The 17,169-nt window shown below is 42.2% G+C and overlaps 1 protein-coding gene across 3 annotated transcripts in view; it reads left to right on the top strand.

Moving 5' to 3' along the window:
• Window positions 1-17,169, top strand: part of SUFU (SUFU negative regulator of hedgehog signaling) — a 95,643-nt gene that overhangs the window by 22,876 nt on the left and 55,598 nt on the right. For all 3 annotated transcript variants that reach the window (XR_013957198.1, XM_080620931.1, XM_080620930.1), the window contains exon 3: window positions 3,665-3,801. Coding sequence is in view for 2 of the 3 variants with exons in the window: in XM_080620931.1 (XP_080477057.1) it covers window positions 3,665-3,801 (137 nt within the window). In the remaining variant the exon portion in view is untranslated. The remainder of the gene's footprint in view (window positions 1-3,664; window positions 3,802-17,169) is intronic.

Genomic DNA, 17,169 nt, shown 5'->3' with positions numbered 1-17,169 from the left:
AAAAAATGAGCACAGATTATCTGGGGGAATGATCCTCCCAAATTTTGGAGTCCAGGGCAGTGTAAGCACTTACTCCCTACTGAAAAGACTTCTGTAGGAGAAGGCAAGCTGTATAACTCAGTACTGGATTCTTCTCTGTGATTTCTGTTAGACCAAGGGTCAGAAGCATGTGGCATGGTTATAGTTTGTTTAGTTCTGAAAGTGCACATCTACCTCCATTCTCGTGTACATTGGATTATGGTCTGTTGTTCATTGAAAGAAATTTTATGGCACCTATTGACACTTCATTCAACTTATTTTCTAATTCAAGACTTCTTAAGAATAAAAGCAAAATCTTTGGCAAAAATGCTAAGTGAAAATATCTAATTAGACTCTGAATATTAGCATTTCTTCTTATGAAGAACTTGCCTGAATTAAATATAAAGGATTTCTAAAATAATCACAGGCTTTTAAAGCCACATGTGTCACAATTTCTTCAAAACCAAATTGCCAACCTAAAATTAAACAGATCAGACTTTTACTTTATAGACTGTTACCTTGGAACAGCTGCACAATGCAGGTGAATTGCATGTATAATTTTCACTGTGACAAAGCTGTGTGTTTTCAGCAACCTGGGACCATTAACTATTAGAAAACCCATTTGAAATCTAATCTTTAATTACAAATGTCTTACATGCAGATAGGACTTTTCTTAAATTTAACTTTTAATTAAAGAATTTGAGAGTTTAAGCATTGTGTGTTGCGGTTTTTAGCGGTTTTAGAAGATGTGTTTAGATTCTTGAGTGGTGGGGGATTTTTTAAGTCTTTCAAGGGAGGTAACTTCTCTTTACCTTTAATTCTATTTATTTTCTAGTAGATCTTCTCTGTATTAGAGTCTCTTTTATTACCATATAAAAAAAAATCATGTAAGAAACATTGCCTCTCAGTTTTACTGCTTTGCGACTACTGATATGTTGTTGACCAATGTTCTCCTAAATGCTCACCTTGCTTTACATTTTACGGATAATCACCTGAACACTTCTGTTACCCTCTAACTTGTGTGTGAATCAATATAAAGCATGTATTGTGTTTTCTTTAACAGTTATTTCTGGGAAGTGGAGGGATCTGTGGAGTTCAGAAAACCCCCACTAAACTCTAGTTTAATGCATATTAGAAGTAAAACTATGTTATTTCAGAATGGGCCTTGAAAGGAGGAAATTCAATAGGGAGCCATCTTACTTTCCAAAATTTAAACTGTGAAAGATCAGCTCGAAGGCTTTTTGTTAACTTTGATCTTTCTTAAAATTGACCCGTTCATAATGTGTTTCAGTTTCTGCTGTATGCTTTTTCCTGGAATCAGTCCTTGAAAACTACCCACTTTGAAGCGTTTTTGTTTCTCCCTTTAAGAAATATTTCTGGTTTTCCTTTGCTAACTGATATGTGAAACTAATAAAACGCTACAGGGGTGCTGAATGTGCAAAGTACAACTTTGCATTTGTGAGGCTATCACCATCCTGTGTCAGTCTTTTCGGTAGACCTGCATAGAATCATAGAATAGTTAGGGTTGGAAAGGACCTTAAGATCATCCAGTTCCAACCCCACTGCCATGAACAGGGACACCTCACGCTAAACCATGTCACCCAAGGCTCTGTCCAGCCTGGCAGGGCATGTGTGATTGTAGAATGTGGGTTTCACTGCATATCCAGATTCCACTCCCTGGCTGGCTGGTTATTTAGTAAGCACTTGCTTTAAGAACCAAGTGTAATTATTTGGCTTGTTGCTTAAAGCTGCACTTCTTTCCCAACAGAGGTTTTATGTGTACTGTTTGACCATTCTGCTCTGTTCATGGAGAGTTTGATTCAATAGTATGTAATTCTCAAATTCTTTGCTGAGCAGAATGTGGAGATAAACAAAAATGGACATTGAATTTATACTAATGAAATAAAGACTTTATTTGCTATATTGCTTATTACCTTTTCTTGCAGATGTCTGTCTGACTTTCAATATGTACTCCCTTGGTTTCAGTCAGAGACTTTTATTCTTTTCAGTATTTTAGTGGCGTTTAAAAGAAACTTTCACTCAAAATTGCAGGGTTCAGCATTGTATTCAGTACTGTAATTGCTGTTATCTCTCTGGACTGTCTCATAGTCTAGCTCTGTCCTTGGGTACATTTCTTAACTACTTTCATAACATCAAACTTTCTTTGAAAAATCCTCAAATGAAGTTACATTGCATGATGATGGAGTGGTATCAATGCTTAAGTCTGATCAGTTTTAACACGTCATTAGGTAGAGTCACCATAAAGCATTTCTGTTTCAAAGTCTTTTGGAACTATTGGAACAACCCTTCCAGCACTTGGAGCCGGTCACTACATTGCTGCTGAGCTTTGCTTTTCCAATGGAAAATGCTGTCATTACTATCCCTACTGCTCTGTTTCACTGGTTTAAGACACAGTACAATGTTAAGGCTTTGTGCATTGTGACTTTCATATGTGCCAGCAAGGTACCAGCATCCAAGACATTCGCAAAGTTTCTCCAGAGAATTTGCCAATGGCTGCAGGTGTTGGAGATTTGAACTGGCAAAATGATACTGGTTTGTGAAAGCTTCTGTGAGATGTCTTTATGCTCAGAGTAAATCCTTCTTTCTTTCCTCTGCCTTTGTGGAATATCCACAGCAAACAAGCAAGGTATGTGATAGCAGGGGCAAAAAAGGCACAGATATCCCCAACTTGCTTTCAGTTTCTCAAGCTATGAGGTTGCTCATTTTCCACAGGCAAATGTGGCAATTTGAGTTGTTGGAGACTTGGAACAGGAAATTTCCCTTTTGTGTGTGTATATGTGTTTATATAAAAGGATTTTGGAGGACTAATTTTGTTGAAGTAAAGAGTATTTTGGGGTATCCTCTATTTACTCTATTGTGCTATAGCCTTGATACTTTGATTATGCCTTTACGCTCTTGGGTAGACACTATCTGACCAAACCAAATAAACTGGCACCTATTTATGTCAAATGGGGAAATGGCCAAACTACTGCTTCTTGAAGAGTAGTTGTCCTATTCAATGCTTTTTGTTCTCTTCTATAGACAAGGAGAATGTATGCAGGCACGTATTGGAACAAAATAAGAATTACTGCATTGTATGAGACATTAATAACTTTCTGCCTGTATCCTCTTGTTTTCTTCTCCCTTGCTGACCATCTGCAACACAGAAATGTGTTATACATCAAAATACTCAGGTGTTTCAACCCAGAAACTTACTATGTAATACTTCAGTTGCATCTCACTTCTCAATGTATAGAAAATTGAATTCACAAGGGTGGAGTAACATTATTTTCTGTTACACACTTTCTTTGCTGTTCCCATTTAGCTATCAGTGCAAAACTTACAATGAAGTTTTAAAAACAAATTCGGGGGTGCTGCAAATCCCACGCGTCCGAGGAAAGAAGTCATGTTTCCGAGGCTCCATTATTTTGACTGAAAACACTACAATGATAGTTATCTTTGAAATTGTATTACATCAGCTAACCTAACGATGTTTTGCCATTCGGGCCAGAGTAGACTGAAATAAGAGAATTACGAAACTTATCTTTTCTATGAGAACACTCATCATTTTTCCATGGTCCTAATCTTGAAGCCTGCTCTGGTTACAAGGAATATGTCGTGACTTTCTGTTTTTCATTCCCTCCAGGTTTACAGGAACAGATGGACCAAGTGGTTTTGGATTTGAGCTGACATTTCGCCTAAAGAGAGAAACGGGAGAGTCAGCACCACCTACTTGGCCAGCCGAGTTAATGCAAGGCTTAGCCAGATACGTCTTCCAGTCAGGTACTGCAGGGTTAAGTATGCTGCCTCGCTTTTTTCCTGCCCTTGTTCTGAAGGGCAACATCTGTTACATGGTGCAACACTTGTCTCATCAGCGCTCTGTCAAATCTTGGGCATTATCTTTGTCTGAGAACCCAAAAGAGTGTGTTCCTTCTATCAGCCCAGCTTGCTGGGGACAAAACCCAACTGCTGTTCGGGTAACACCAAATCCGTAGCACTGAAAAGCTGAAGATACACAACAGTTAGTAACCATAGGAAGCCTGCCCAGTGACTGTTGCTCTTCTGTGTTGTGGATTTCACCTTCTCTCAGTAAGGAAATGTTATAGTGAAATGGCTGAGGAGCACCTGTCTTGATAAGGTGTCACTTCTCAGCCTAATGGCTGAGAATAACTTCAGAAAAAGTTGCAGTTCATTCACAAGCAAATGTGTTCCTATGGTCTCTGCAGTTGAGCAGCAGCGTGTGTAAACAAGAAGTTGCTGGGATGAGAAAATGGGATAAGGGATGCCAAGGCTGGGAGGGCTAGGGAATTAACAATTGGGAATCATTAATGCTGATGGAGACATGCCAGAAAACTGGGAACCAGGGAACCTACAAAACATCCTCTTGCAACTACCCTTTGTGGGTTTCGTTCATACCAGTAGATTGAATATTAGTTCTGGTCTGAGCACGTGAAGACCCAGAGAATGGTTGAGTGCATTGGAAAGCACTCTCCAGAATCACAAGATATGAATGAAAATATTTGAAGAACGTTTTTTTAACCTAGTTTGAGGTCCTTTACAAGTAAAGTACCTTCCAAATCAATGATTATTGAATTTGTAACATTTGGTGCTTGTTCTATCGTTTGGTGCTTGTTCTAGTAGTTAATAAGTTGGTCAGTAACTCCTGATTCTGTTGCTGGTTAAAACCAGGATTGCTCTGCTAACCTCAGTGACAAATCTCTGAGGCAGTGGTGACTCTTGTGGGTTTGTTTTGTTTTGTTTTGTTTTCCTAGATATTGACTGATAGAGACAAATTCCAGCACAGGTTATTGCTTCTCGTCATCTTGGGGGTTTCTCTTCTTGCAGTTTAAAACAACCCAAGCATATTTTTTATAACCTTTGCTGTGTAGCTGTCTTCCCTGGTTGACATCCAGATTTGGGCTCACCTTTCTATCTTGATATTTTGCTGCTCTTAAGCGTCTGAATCCAAGTAAATGTAATATTTTTTGCTGTTGTTTGAGGTTCCCATCCTGCCTAAATTGTATTGTGCGGTAGCTTTTTGATACTGACCATGCAGTAATGAATTCATGCTCACATTTTCTATGTATTAACTGCAAGGTCTGATGAAAAAAATCTGAATCTAAAGCCTCCCTTTTATATATTAGATACTTACATACTTATTAGGTGTTTAGATACTTATCTTACATATTACACCCCTTTTTAAATTTTCTGCTCCAATGTAGATTCTCATAACGGTCTTTTAATAGAGTAGTTTCACTGCCTTCTATTTGCACATTAAGCAGCCTCTCTTGCTTGTTTTTCTTGCCCTTTTCGTGGGTGAGAGGAAGTCTGCAGAGTGAAGTGGGATTTGGTAGGCTACTTTAGGACAAACTTCTCTGTGACTAAGCTGGCACTCAGGGCAGAGACTTTCCTTGTTTGGTTCCTGCACTAATGCAGTCTTGTGTTTCTGAACTCAAAGCCAATGAACTGTTTTTAGATTGGAGAGAGTGGTTGTGCCCATGCATCAGTCTGACATGAACTTTTAAGGGCCTCCAGTATTATCCATGCTGGTTTTGACTTTCTATGTACCATGACTCTTTAAAGGCACTGCTCAAATATATGTTAATGGATTCTAGCCTCTGGGTGTTTAGCTCTCAATTTACATTGTTTAAAAACCCAGTGTATGAACCATAAATTGACTTCTTTCTTTGAATATGAAATTGAGGACAAGCCAACTGTACGCTCATCATGCAATAGGCAACCCATGTGCTGGGTTATCTTAGGAAGAGCATGACCAGAAGATTGAGGGAAGTTATAACCTCTTTGGCATTACACTGGGGATGCTACACTTAAAACACTACGTCTTGGTTTAAGCCTTCTGGCTTAAGAGATGCTGAAAAACTGGAGAGTGTCCAGGGTAGTCAGGGTCCTAGGGCATGTGAGCTATGAAGAGAGCTGAGGGAGCAGGGCAGGGTTAGCCTGTGAAGAGAGGGTGCTGGGTGATCTGACAAGAGCGTACAACTATTGAGAGGTTAGTTGCAAGACTGGGGTCAAGCCCTACATAATACAACAAGGGGCTACAGCTCTGAATTGTGGTGTGAGAGGTTCTGGAAGGGCTTCAGGAAAAATTTGCTCACAAGGAGGGTGGCAAAGGACAGGTAACAATTTCTGAGAGGTGGTGGATCTCAATCTCTTAAAAGGCTCAGGACTTAGCTCCTGAAAGCTACAACAGCCCTGATCATCACTGGTGATGGCTCCACTTAAATAGGAGGCTGGACGAGAGACTTCCAGAGGCCCCTTAGATGTTACAGAAGAGTTGGATTTTTTTGTTTTGTTTTTTTCTCCATATAGCTTCATGCCCTTCAGCAAACAGCTGTGTGCTGTTACTGTTACCAACCATTCCTTGCCCTGTATAGAAGGAAACCATATGATGTTGCAGCAAGTGAACAAGTTCTAGTTTTATTTTAGTACAAATTTGTTTATTGCTTGTCTCGTTTGAATAAGAACTTTCTCAGGCTAAGATCTTCTGGCTAATCATAGACACCAGGTTAATCCCAAGAAGATGATGTAAGTAAGCCTTACTTACAAGAAGATGATGTAAAAATAAGCCTTGTAATGGGACAGACTATCATGTTTCTTGATCTCTCAGGGCAATACCTGTTCACAATACCTAGATGCAGGCATTTTCTATTTAGTGTGAGCTCTCTCACTCCATTGCTTTGCACAGTCCCCAGTCCTCCTACATCTGATGTGTCTCACTGCTTTGCTTTACTCATGTCAGCTGCCGCCTCCCAGGCTGGCAGTCCCCAGAGCAATTCCCATGTTCTTCTTTGCATCACCCCTGAGTAATCAGACACCCACTGCTTTGCACTGTTGGGGTTTTTCTGCCTAACAGGATTTCCCTCAGTCTAATGTGCTCCCTCTGCAAAGCCAAGTGTCTTTTTTCCTTGGTCTTTTACAGGACTTTTCTGGTCAGATGTTAAAACTTTAAAACTGGGAAGTATCTGAAGGGGTGGTTTTTCTGAAGCCCATTGGGTAGTAGGCAGGCTGGGGTGCAACAGCGTTGTTTTACATGATGAGAGGTTTCTTTTTGCTCAAGTTCTTTCTGTCTGTGCCACTTGGAGCATTTATCGGATACAGCTATGGTGGTGTTTGACTCTGGTGTATGTACCTGAAAGTTGTCCTCTTCTTTCTTTTTGTGGGTTTTTTTTTTTTTTTGTTTTCTTTAAACCCAACTTTTTAGTCTCTTTAATACTCCAAAGTAGCCTCAAAAACATATGATGAACCGAACCAACTTAAGTAATGCCTATGAATCCTCTCTGAACAAGAGGCAAGAAAAAATAAAACTGGCAGGAGCTTTTTGGGTAGGCTCCAAGCACTTTCACATGTCAAAAGATAGTCTACTTCGAAAGCTATGCTAAGAGCTAAATTCTTATCTCTTGGATAACCAGCCAACATTTTCGTTATCATAGATGTGCTTTGTTGGGTCAGGTTGAAGTTAGGGGAGAGTAAGGTGTAGTTACAGTCCTGCTGAACCTGAGCATTTTCAGGTGGTGATGACTGAGTTGAAGATTCATCTAGCAGCTACTGCTGTCCTAAATATTATTCCTTTGTATTGCAGTTGCAAAGCATGTCTCATTGCGGTTGATGTATTTTTGTAACAAACACTTCTAGGCAAATGAATGTTGTGTTCCTTTGTTCCTGTCTCTCCTGCACTGTAGCTGTGATTTAGAAAAGCAGCCTTCTGCATTGAATTTCAGCCCTCTTTGAGCCTTGGCTTCCCTGTTCACTGTTACAAACACTTGGTGCTTTGTGCTTTTGATTAAATGGCACTACTCCTTCAACAAAACCAAGCTTGAGAATCTCAAAAATTTTATTTGTGGCTTTATCTGTTCTTTATTTTATCACTGTTTGACCATGACCACGCATTCCAGCTCTGTTATTTTTAGTTTTAAAAACCCCCAAACCTACAAACCTTGAATCAGTGACCTTAGCTTATCATGGTTCATGGGTATACTGGGAATATCTCATGGTAGAACAAATTTATACTTCAAACAAAGAGGAAGAAATGCTCTTCCTACAAAAAGCTTATCTTGGGCTTATTGCAACTGTTAACTCTTTAGGTGCTGCAATATTACAACACTTAATCAGTATAGAGAGGCTGTGATTTGTGTTTTCCTGAAATCAAAATCTGCATTGTTTCTAAGTTATTTTTACAGGCGTATCTGATATATAAGGGCAATATATTAATGTAGTATGGAAACAAATAAGTGCATGAGTTCTTGCTGCTTCTGTGTTTCTTGCCCTGAAAGAAAACAGCTGCAGCTGAAAGGTACAGGTTTGGAGAAACTGTCAGGAAAAACTATCATGTTAATGGTATAGCATATGTCATGGTTATAATCTCTGCAATGCATGATTGTAGTGGGGAGCTAGTTAGTGAAACTATATTCAGAAGTACTAAGATGTCCCTGAATTAGAGGTATACAGGTTGGCTGAGCTTGGTAACATTTATCCCGGAACATGTCTGCCTGAGCAGTTTGAGCCCTGCCATTACAGGGGGAGCTTTACAGGAGGCTGGAAAATGGCAAATGCTGTTCCTCACTTTCAGCCCCACAAAAAAATGCCAGACAAACAGCAAAACCAAAACAAACCCCAAAAATGCAAAACCCTGAGGTTTCTAATTGGTCTGTCAGACTTCAGATCTTAAGAAACAGTTAGGAAAAACAAACCATCTAGAAGGCATTCAGGGCATAGCGGATGTTCCAGCATGGACTTATCAAGAATAAATCGGAAGAGACTAATTGTGGTGAAGTTACAGGCACCATGGGAAGCAGCGAATGTTGGTTACTTTGATCCTAGTGAGACTTTTGACATTGCCTCTTCCAACAAGTATGTGAGTGAGCTGAGGAAGTGCGGTCCTGATGAAAACTAAAGAGGGATGCAATACTGGTTGGGTATTTGGACTCTGAGTACTTCTCAATGTGTAGCTGTCAACAACAAAAGATGCATAGAGTTTGGATTCCTCTAAAATCTGTCCTAGAGCTCATGCAATTTTGTACTGATCAAGATGATGAAATGCAGAGTATCCTGATGAAATCTGCAGACACAGCAAAGCACTTCTGGTGCAGAGGGCTTGAATTCAGACAACCTCTGCAAATAGTGGAAATTATCTGAAGTACCAATGTGCAGTAAGGTCAGGGATGTGCAACAGCTGTGAGGTCCTGTGCTTACACAGGTTAATCCAATGCAGAGTTCTGAAAGAAGAAAATGATTCAAAAATAAAGTCATCAATGAACTATACCTAAAGCCACATGCTGAGAGAAATGAAATTACTCTAATGTAGAAATAGAAGTGTTCTCTGTATTGCATATGATAGCATCCTATACTGCTGGAAACACCTTGAAGGGAAAAGGGTGTATCTCATTTTGGGTAAAAGACTTCAAGTCAGATGCTTCCCAGCTGGGGAGAATCTGGAGGAGAGCAATAGGAATGACCCAAAGGTCCAGAAAATAGGACCTGTGGAGGAATGATAGAGTTACGTTTGTTTGGTGTAAGGAAGAGAAGATGTGAGAACAGTCTTCAAGTATGCAAAAGGTTGCTGTAGGGAATAAAGTAATAAATTTTTTGTGTGCCTGCTCAGGATATGAGAGGTCTGTCACTACTAAAAATTCTGTAAGGTAGACTTAGGATTTGTCATTAGGAAATCTTTTGGATAAGTATGGTGAAATACTGGAATAGTTGAAGATTTTCCATTGCTGCATACCTTTAAGACCAAGTCAAACTATTCTTTATTGATATTTGTCAGGAAGAGTTGATCCCAGATGAGGGCAGAGTAGGAGCCTTCTTAGCCTCCTTTGTACTATAAATATGTCTTCACTGATTAGGTGTCCTCTTCAGGTTTTCTAAATGCAATTTTGGGTGTTTCCATAAATACATAATTTATCTTTTTTTCATAGTCTCCTGATTACTGGTGTGCTAAAAGCTATTTAAATGTGTGAGCTTGAAGCGTCAGCTAATTTGAAAGTTGAATTTTAATATTAAACCTTTGACTAGACAGTAGTAAGAAGCTGTCTGGGGGACTGCAAAACAGTAACAGCAAAATGTATGAGCAAAGGAAGTAAGCATGCAAAGTGCAATTTGCATAGATTTCAGCTGATTACTTCAGGAGAAACTTACTTGTATGAGGTATTCCTTAGAAAACCTATTACACTTTTGTAAAGTGTGTTGGACAGAACTAATTCCAGCAGGTACATCCGAGTTCTGCGTGTTGGTAACAGCATGTTAAAACACTGACTGAACAGCTGATGTGTTGGGCTCTTTTCTGAAGAAATGAGGGAGCCTGGTATCCGTGAGCTTCTGTCCTCTGTCATGATTCAAGTCAGTGGGACAATTTCCCAAAGTTACTGGAAGGGAGGATGGTTCTGAGTGATGCATGCAAGTGCCCAAGGCAGCACAACTACACAAGCCTTTGTCAGCCAGGCTGAAAAGAAAGCCCAAAATGAGGTATGTGTAGCCTGCCTTAGTTACTTTTGACATGTCGTACTTCAGGTAGAAATTATTGTCTGATGGTTTGTCCATAGTTTGAGGAATCACATACACTCTTCCTGCCTATGTGCTTATTGGGTCATTGCATCAGTTTGGGGCCATTGTGCCAGCTCTGTGTGCTGCAGATTCCCTCTTTTTTAAGCCAGGGTGATTACAGGAGTTGTAAGGACTGCAGATAGAGATGTAGTTTTCATCTGATCAAAGTTAGTTTAAGTCTGAGCCACAGAGGCACTTTGCGTTTGACAGGCAGTATAACTTTTACACTGAAAATGGGACTCGGTGGGATTAAGTGATTTGACTGGGGTCACAGCCCTGCAGCCATTCAGCCAGCAGATACCTTGACACCTGCTGCCCTGCTGTAAGTGCTACACCTCATCTTCACCTCTTCTGGAGTCCAGAAAGCTCCAGTGTGGTAGCCTCGCTGACTCTTACCTTGCCAACATGTTTTCAAACATTCTTGACACAGGCCAATTTTGTGTGTAAAAAGGAAATAAAAAACCCCAACCAAACCCAAAACAAACTCCTTGCTTCCTTGAATACAAATGAGGCCTGTCTAGCTTGTTTGCAAAAGTGTTTATTTCTTCCCAATATGATGACTAAAGCCACATACAATCTCCCAGTAATTCATATATATTTTTCCCTGACTGTGCCTTTATATATATTTTTTTCATCCCCAGGCTGATTTATTGTTCTCTTCTGGCTGCTATGGCTCTGTAAAATGTATGTATTTTTTCTATCATCTGTTTATAATATTGACCAGTTTCCAGCATAGAGCTGGCCTGGCTCCTCTGTAGTATTCCAGGATTTTAGATTAAAAATGGGGGGGATTAACTATGTTTTTTAGCTCTACAAAGAAGTATAAATCAACATCAATTTCATTTCAGCAGAGCCTGTTACATAGTGAACTCTGCTGTGCAAACACTGAAAATGTACCACAGTAAATTGCCGTAGGTGAACGGGACTCAACCAAGTGCGCAGGCTGCGTGCCTTTATCCTGCAAAGGGGTATGGAAACATTCAGTCACTGGTTCCAATTTAACCCAAGTTTGTCATGGCCAAAAGCTCTCATCATCTGATAGTTATTCAGTGGTCCATGAGAAATTGGTTGGGTTTTAGCCTAATTCCCCTTAGATGTTTCCCATAAAACAAGCTATTCTGTGAGCAGCAGCACAGATCAAGCGTGGTCCTTTACGTCTTTGTGCGCTAGCTCCTCTACATCCCACACTGCAGCAATAAATCCACTTCTCCCCATAGTGCTGCCTATGAGCTCACCTCCCAGTATTTCCCATCCCTACCCCCCATCTCCTAAGCCAGTCTTGTCATATCCCCTAGATTCCAGCTGGGATGTACGTGCTGTGGCTGGTACCAAACAACGTGCTGGCTGATAAACTGGTTGCTTGTGTTCAGAGCGGTTGGCTGATGTGCCAGGCATGACAGACAGCTATTGAGCTTGTGTTTCAGTCTCTAACCTGTTGCCGGCTTTCCCCGTGGCTGGCTGAAGGCTCTTAAGTTGCTGGGGAGGGAATTGCCAAATGCAACTCTTGTAAATTGCCCTGATAGGTGCTGCGGCGAAGTGCAGGTTGCAGATGGATCTGGCCCTTTTTATTTCGCCTTATAGCTCACAAATAAAGCTTATGCAGCACTGCTAGTAATCTAGAGAGAAGCATCTGTCTGCAGAGCTATCAGTCAGACAACACTGAAGAGACCTCATGGAAAGTGTTTTTGTCTACAGAAGAGGTGATTCTAAGAGGAGGCATTTTATTCGTATGTAAATGCATCTTCTCTTGAAATGCTGCCCCATGATTGCACAGAGAAGATACTGAAGCTGGGACCGAGTTTAGTCTTAGTGTCGTCTTGTTACTGCTTGGAATGCTTGGAACTTACCTAGTGGCACTATCTGATCACCCTGTCCTGCCCGATGCTGGATGCCTGCTGCATGTCCCACAGATGAGGCTTGTCCTGCTATAGCAGCTCTGCTCACTTTATGTGTGTGAGCCCATTAGCTAACACACGAGGCGATGCCAGTTGCAGGAAACCTTTCCTTCTGCAGCAGCAGAGATGACAGCTTGCCATATGCTGGCCTCAGCCTATGCGTGCAGTTGTAACTTACACAAACTTAATTGCGTGTCTGAGCTATCAAAGGAGAGATGTCAGTGTTGCAGTATGGCTTTGTGTGGTTTTTCTTTGAATGTGCTTGAAGGATGGGGCAGCTAGACACCTATCTGCTTTCCTGCTATAGCTGCTCTCAGGCAAGTCTTAAGGAGCTTTCTAGTTGTTTAGTTTTTGGCATCAAACTTTCTCTCTAATCCTTTTGTTGTTTTTTTTTTTTTTTCTTCCTGTGACTGTTCTGGGTTTGGTCCAGCACTGCTCATTGAAAGGCATTATTATAGCTCTTCTTTTCCCCCTAAAGAAACTGTAAACTTCCAGCGCCTGCTTTTAATGTGAAGATGGTCTTGCCAACCCCTAGCAGAGGTCTGTGGAGGAATATGCATAAGCAGTATTGACTGTCTATAACAGCCAGGTGGAGGGAGCCTTTCGCTTGGAAAGGAGATAGAGGACAAATCTTGGCACTGGTGACAAGTTTGGGACTTGTTAGGCCATTGTGCAACACCAAAGAATCTCTTCTCCACGCAATTCCTCTTGCTGCCATGATAGAAGACACCTTGCAACCCTCAGCCGGGTTTAAAAAGTGCTGGATGATTTCTCAGGAACTTGAGAGGAGGGAACCAGCACCACTGCAGTGTGACATTGACTTTTGCTTTGTCAGCACTGGTGATTTGAACATAGACTGGGCACAAGGTTCTCCCAGGCTTCCTCCCAGTCTGCAGTTCAGCAGTAGAAATGCATGACTGGGAAACCAGGAGCTTCCAAGGACACAGGTACTCACTTTCAACTTGGCGGGGGAAAAGGCTGTGGCTTACATTGTCTGTGAGCTAGCTATGTAATACAACTTAAAGCCTTTACTTCTCTACCTACCTAATGTTGTGAAGTTTGGGCTTTTCTTGCTCTCCTGTAGTCTGTCTTATGGGTCAGGCTGGGTACTTCCTGTGCCTTGCCGTGGAAGCCTGACTGTCTCTCTGACTTCTAGCTCTCCTCTGAGAACAGGTTTTAGACCTTCTCTGGCCCCAAAGGGTATGTTGACACTAAAGCATGGAGACACTGTGCCAGCAGCCAGAGGTACAGAAAGTCTTTGTTCCTTATAAAAGACTTTGTTGAAATAGAAGGAAAGCTGTCTTCCCCAGACTGCTTTACTGATTGCATAGTATTTCTAGGCAGTAAGCGAGGGATCTCAGCACTGCGTGAAAGAGAAGGCTTGTGTTTAGCTGCTGCTGCAATTTAGATAAAGTAGGTTTAGGCCCAGTTTGAGTTGGCTGGATTTCAACTGATGTTGTCCCTTTTAATTCTGTCAACTCATGTCCTGTTCCTGCCTGGGAACTGAACTTGGCTCGTTGCTTTTCAGCTGTTCAGTACAGTTCATTCAGTTCATTTATTTAGAAAAAGGAAAGAAAAAAGAGGGGCGGGATCTATTTTTTTCTTGGTGCTTTGCATCAGTCCATGTGCCCTGAGGCTGCTCCCAAATGTCAGGGATGGGCAGAGAAGCAACACTTGTAAATCTGATATGTGGTTGCATTTATAAATGCACAAGTTGCTTTAGGCTTCATATAGGCTGCCACTGAGAGAGGAGGGAAATAAACACGCACAGAGACCTGGAGGAAGCTGTGTGATGCATCTCTGTGCAAGGCTGCTGCAGCAGTTGAAGTGGTAGGAGGGCAGCCAGCAGGCCCTGCACCCTGGGATGCTTGGATGCTGGCCCCTCACAGTGTCTATCTTGAGTGGCAGCAGTTTCAAGATCAGAACTGATCTTGCTAATGTTTTCTGCCCAAAGTGGAGAGGAGTCGAGCTCTCTGCAGGAAGCTTTTTCTCCATCATACCCGTAGCTTCCCTGCTGCAGGAGGGTGAGGAAAAGCCGATGTGCTGGGGATCAGCAGGCCGTGATAAGAAGAGCTTCAGTAACTTCTGGGATAAGAAAGTGGGGGAGAAGCTGCACATGGTCAGCCCAGCCTCGGACAAAGGCTCTGTCCCGTGTACTGAAGGAGGAATGCAAGACAAAGGCAACAGCTCAGAGAAGGCATAAAACTCCCCCTCCTGCTGGTGTGAGGTCCTTTGGCGTGTTATATAGGAGGTCTTTGTCCCACCCTGCCTTTCCTGGGAAACGGAAGCAGCCGCTTTAATAGTTAAAAGCTTCTGCCCAGAGCAGTGTTGCCTCCTACTATCGAGGAGCTGAAAGCCACAACACAGAGGGATTGTTCTGTAGTTGCAGGAGCATCCTCTCTTGCTGCCTGTGTGCAATTGTTTCGGATGCACAGAGGAGAGTTTGAAGGTTACATGTACTGAGTAGCCTTGTGAAAAGGACTGTTTTTTCCCTAGTCAGCTGCCAAGCCCATGTTAGATGAAACTGCAGAGAAGAGTGGACTGAGCTGGAAGTTGGTTTCACTGTTACATATCTACCTTATGCTTTCTATTGAAAATCTGTGCAGCAAGTGGTGTTCAAGCTGTGCTGACTAACTCTTCCTATGAAAGTGGCAGTACGTGGAGCTCATTACAGACCATCTTCTGACAGCCTCAGACGCAAAGATCCTTAGCAGCAGCCTGCTCAGCCAGGAGGCAGCAAATGGGCACAGCAGGGGAAGCATTTTGTTCCTGGTGGGGAAGAGAAACTGGGAAAGTGTATTCAGAGGCTACAGGCAGCCTACAGCCTGTGGAAAATGGACTCTCGTGCTTTCTGGTTTAAAATCATGAGCTTAAAGGAGTTATCTTGGAACACTTGGGGTGATATTTCAAAAGGTGCTCCATAAACAGGCTGGCCATTTTGGATCTCAGCCATAAATACAGCTCTTGGATTAGGTTTGCATGTTTTCCTGCCCTACTGTAATGGGTTGGTAGAGCTCAATGTGTAACTAACATTTTACACAAATATGTGTGAATACAAAGTTCCTCTGTTTCCTGCCCTTCAGCCTCCTGCTTTGCCGAAGTAAAACAAAAGTTTGGCCTGTGCAAGCTTTAAATTCCTGAAAATTTAAGAGAAAATAATCAACCACTGAGAAAAAGGCTACAGTGCTCTCTCTTAAAGGCCCCTGCCCTTCGTGTCCATTGTAAGCCCCAGAACCTAAAGCCCAGGTAACTAGAACTCTTTTTCTGAAGAGATTACAATGCAATAACTCCATGAGTCTTTTCTCGCAGACAATTTTGCATTTATTGCCCTTTCTTGAGCATTTTTTTGCTAAAAGGGATACCTCAGTGCAGTCTAGCAGTCTTCCCGTTAGACATCTGTGCTGTGAAGGCTATTAAAAGAAGCTGCTTCCATCTTCTTTGGATCCTTCACAGGAGAATACTGCCTTCCCTTTCAAGCTCCCTGAAAGCTCTTCAACATAAACTTCTATAGATACCCAGGGGAGGATCACAAGTGACTGTGCAGTCTTATGGTGCTCCCACGTCCATCTGAGCATCCATCATTCTCAGTGGCTTGCACATGCGCAATTATGTAGGAGGTTCAACAGAAAGAAGTGCTTTTGTTTTTCTCTCCTGCTGTAGTTCTCTTGCTGAAGACAATAAAAGTTGCTAAATGCTGTGGGTACAAGTCTTTATTCTAGTTGCATCTGGCTGGGAGGCATTCAGGTAACCATAAAACATTCTGGCTTTCATGTGCCAGAACACAGGATAGGGTTTTTAAATGAAAGGCAGGTATCTCTTCAAATTAGCCACGTGGGATCACATAATCTGTAAATAAACTGTCATTAAATACCTATTTTGAGCTGAGTCCTTATCTGACAGGGATCCTGCTGTATAACATCCTTTCTTGCTTGTGGGCCTCCACCCCATCCTGAGGCTATTCAGTTTCTGAAACTGCTGAAGACATAAATACCATCCTTTGAAGGGGAGCTATAAAATTGTGTCTTGTTCAGGTGAAGGATGTAGGAAGCTGGTGGCAGCACAGCTGGACAGAAGTCCCTCTCCTGGCCTGGAGCTCAGGATTAGGCAAGTGTGTCATTCCTGCTCCCTTACTGTTGTTGGACTGGGTGATGAAGAGGGTGAAGAGAAGGTTGTCCCACTTGCCTATTGGAGGAGTTGAAAGCAGCCCAGCCCTCCAGCATCCAAGGGCAGTGGGTCTGAGTGATGGGGTGTAGAGGAATAAGAACTTGGAGTGGATGAGTTTTGTGGGGCTGTGAAGGAGCAACTTGTATTTGTTTTCTTTCTCTGCCATACTCGTCAACACCAGGTGAGTCCTTTGATACTCCTTTGCCTTCCTCGAGCCTTCCCTCCCTGTGGGAGGGAACCATGCAGATAAATCTATAGATAGGTGAGAACTTGTTGCAAAAGCAATGCAGGAGATGCGTCCTGCCCCAGGCGTTGCTTATGCTGAGGGAATGCCAAGCATGATGGATGTGCCAGCTCCTGCCTCTGCTGACTGAAAGGGCTGGAGAAGGCTGAAAGGAGATGTGGTAGAGCTGAATGAAGCTGTGGGAAGGAGAGGAAGTGTAGGAGGAGGTGGCTGAGGGAGCAGGCGGTATGGAGTCAGGGAGAGGACAGGGGCCCCACTGCTCACAGAGGGTGGGAGCGTGCCCTGGGC

This window comes from Psittacula echo (assembly GCF_963264785.1).
Source record: "Psittacula echo genome assembly, chromosome: 6".
NCBI lineage: Eukaryota > Metazoa > Chordata > Aves > Psittaciformes > Psittacidae > Psittacula > Psittacula echo.
This window is presented reverse-complemented; position numbering and strand designations above follow the sequence as displayed.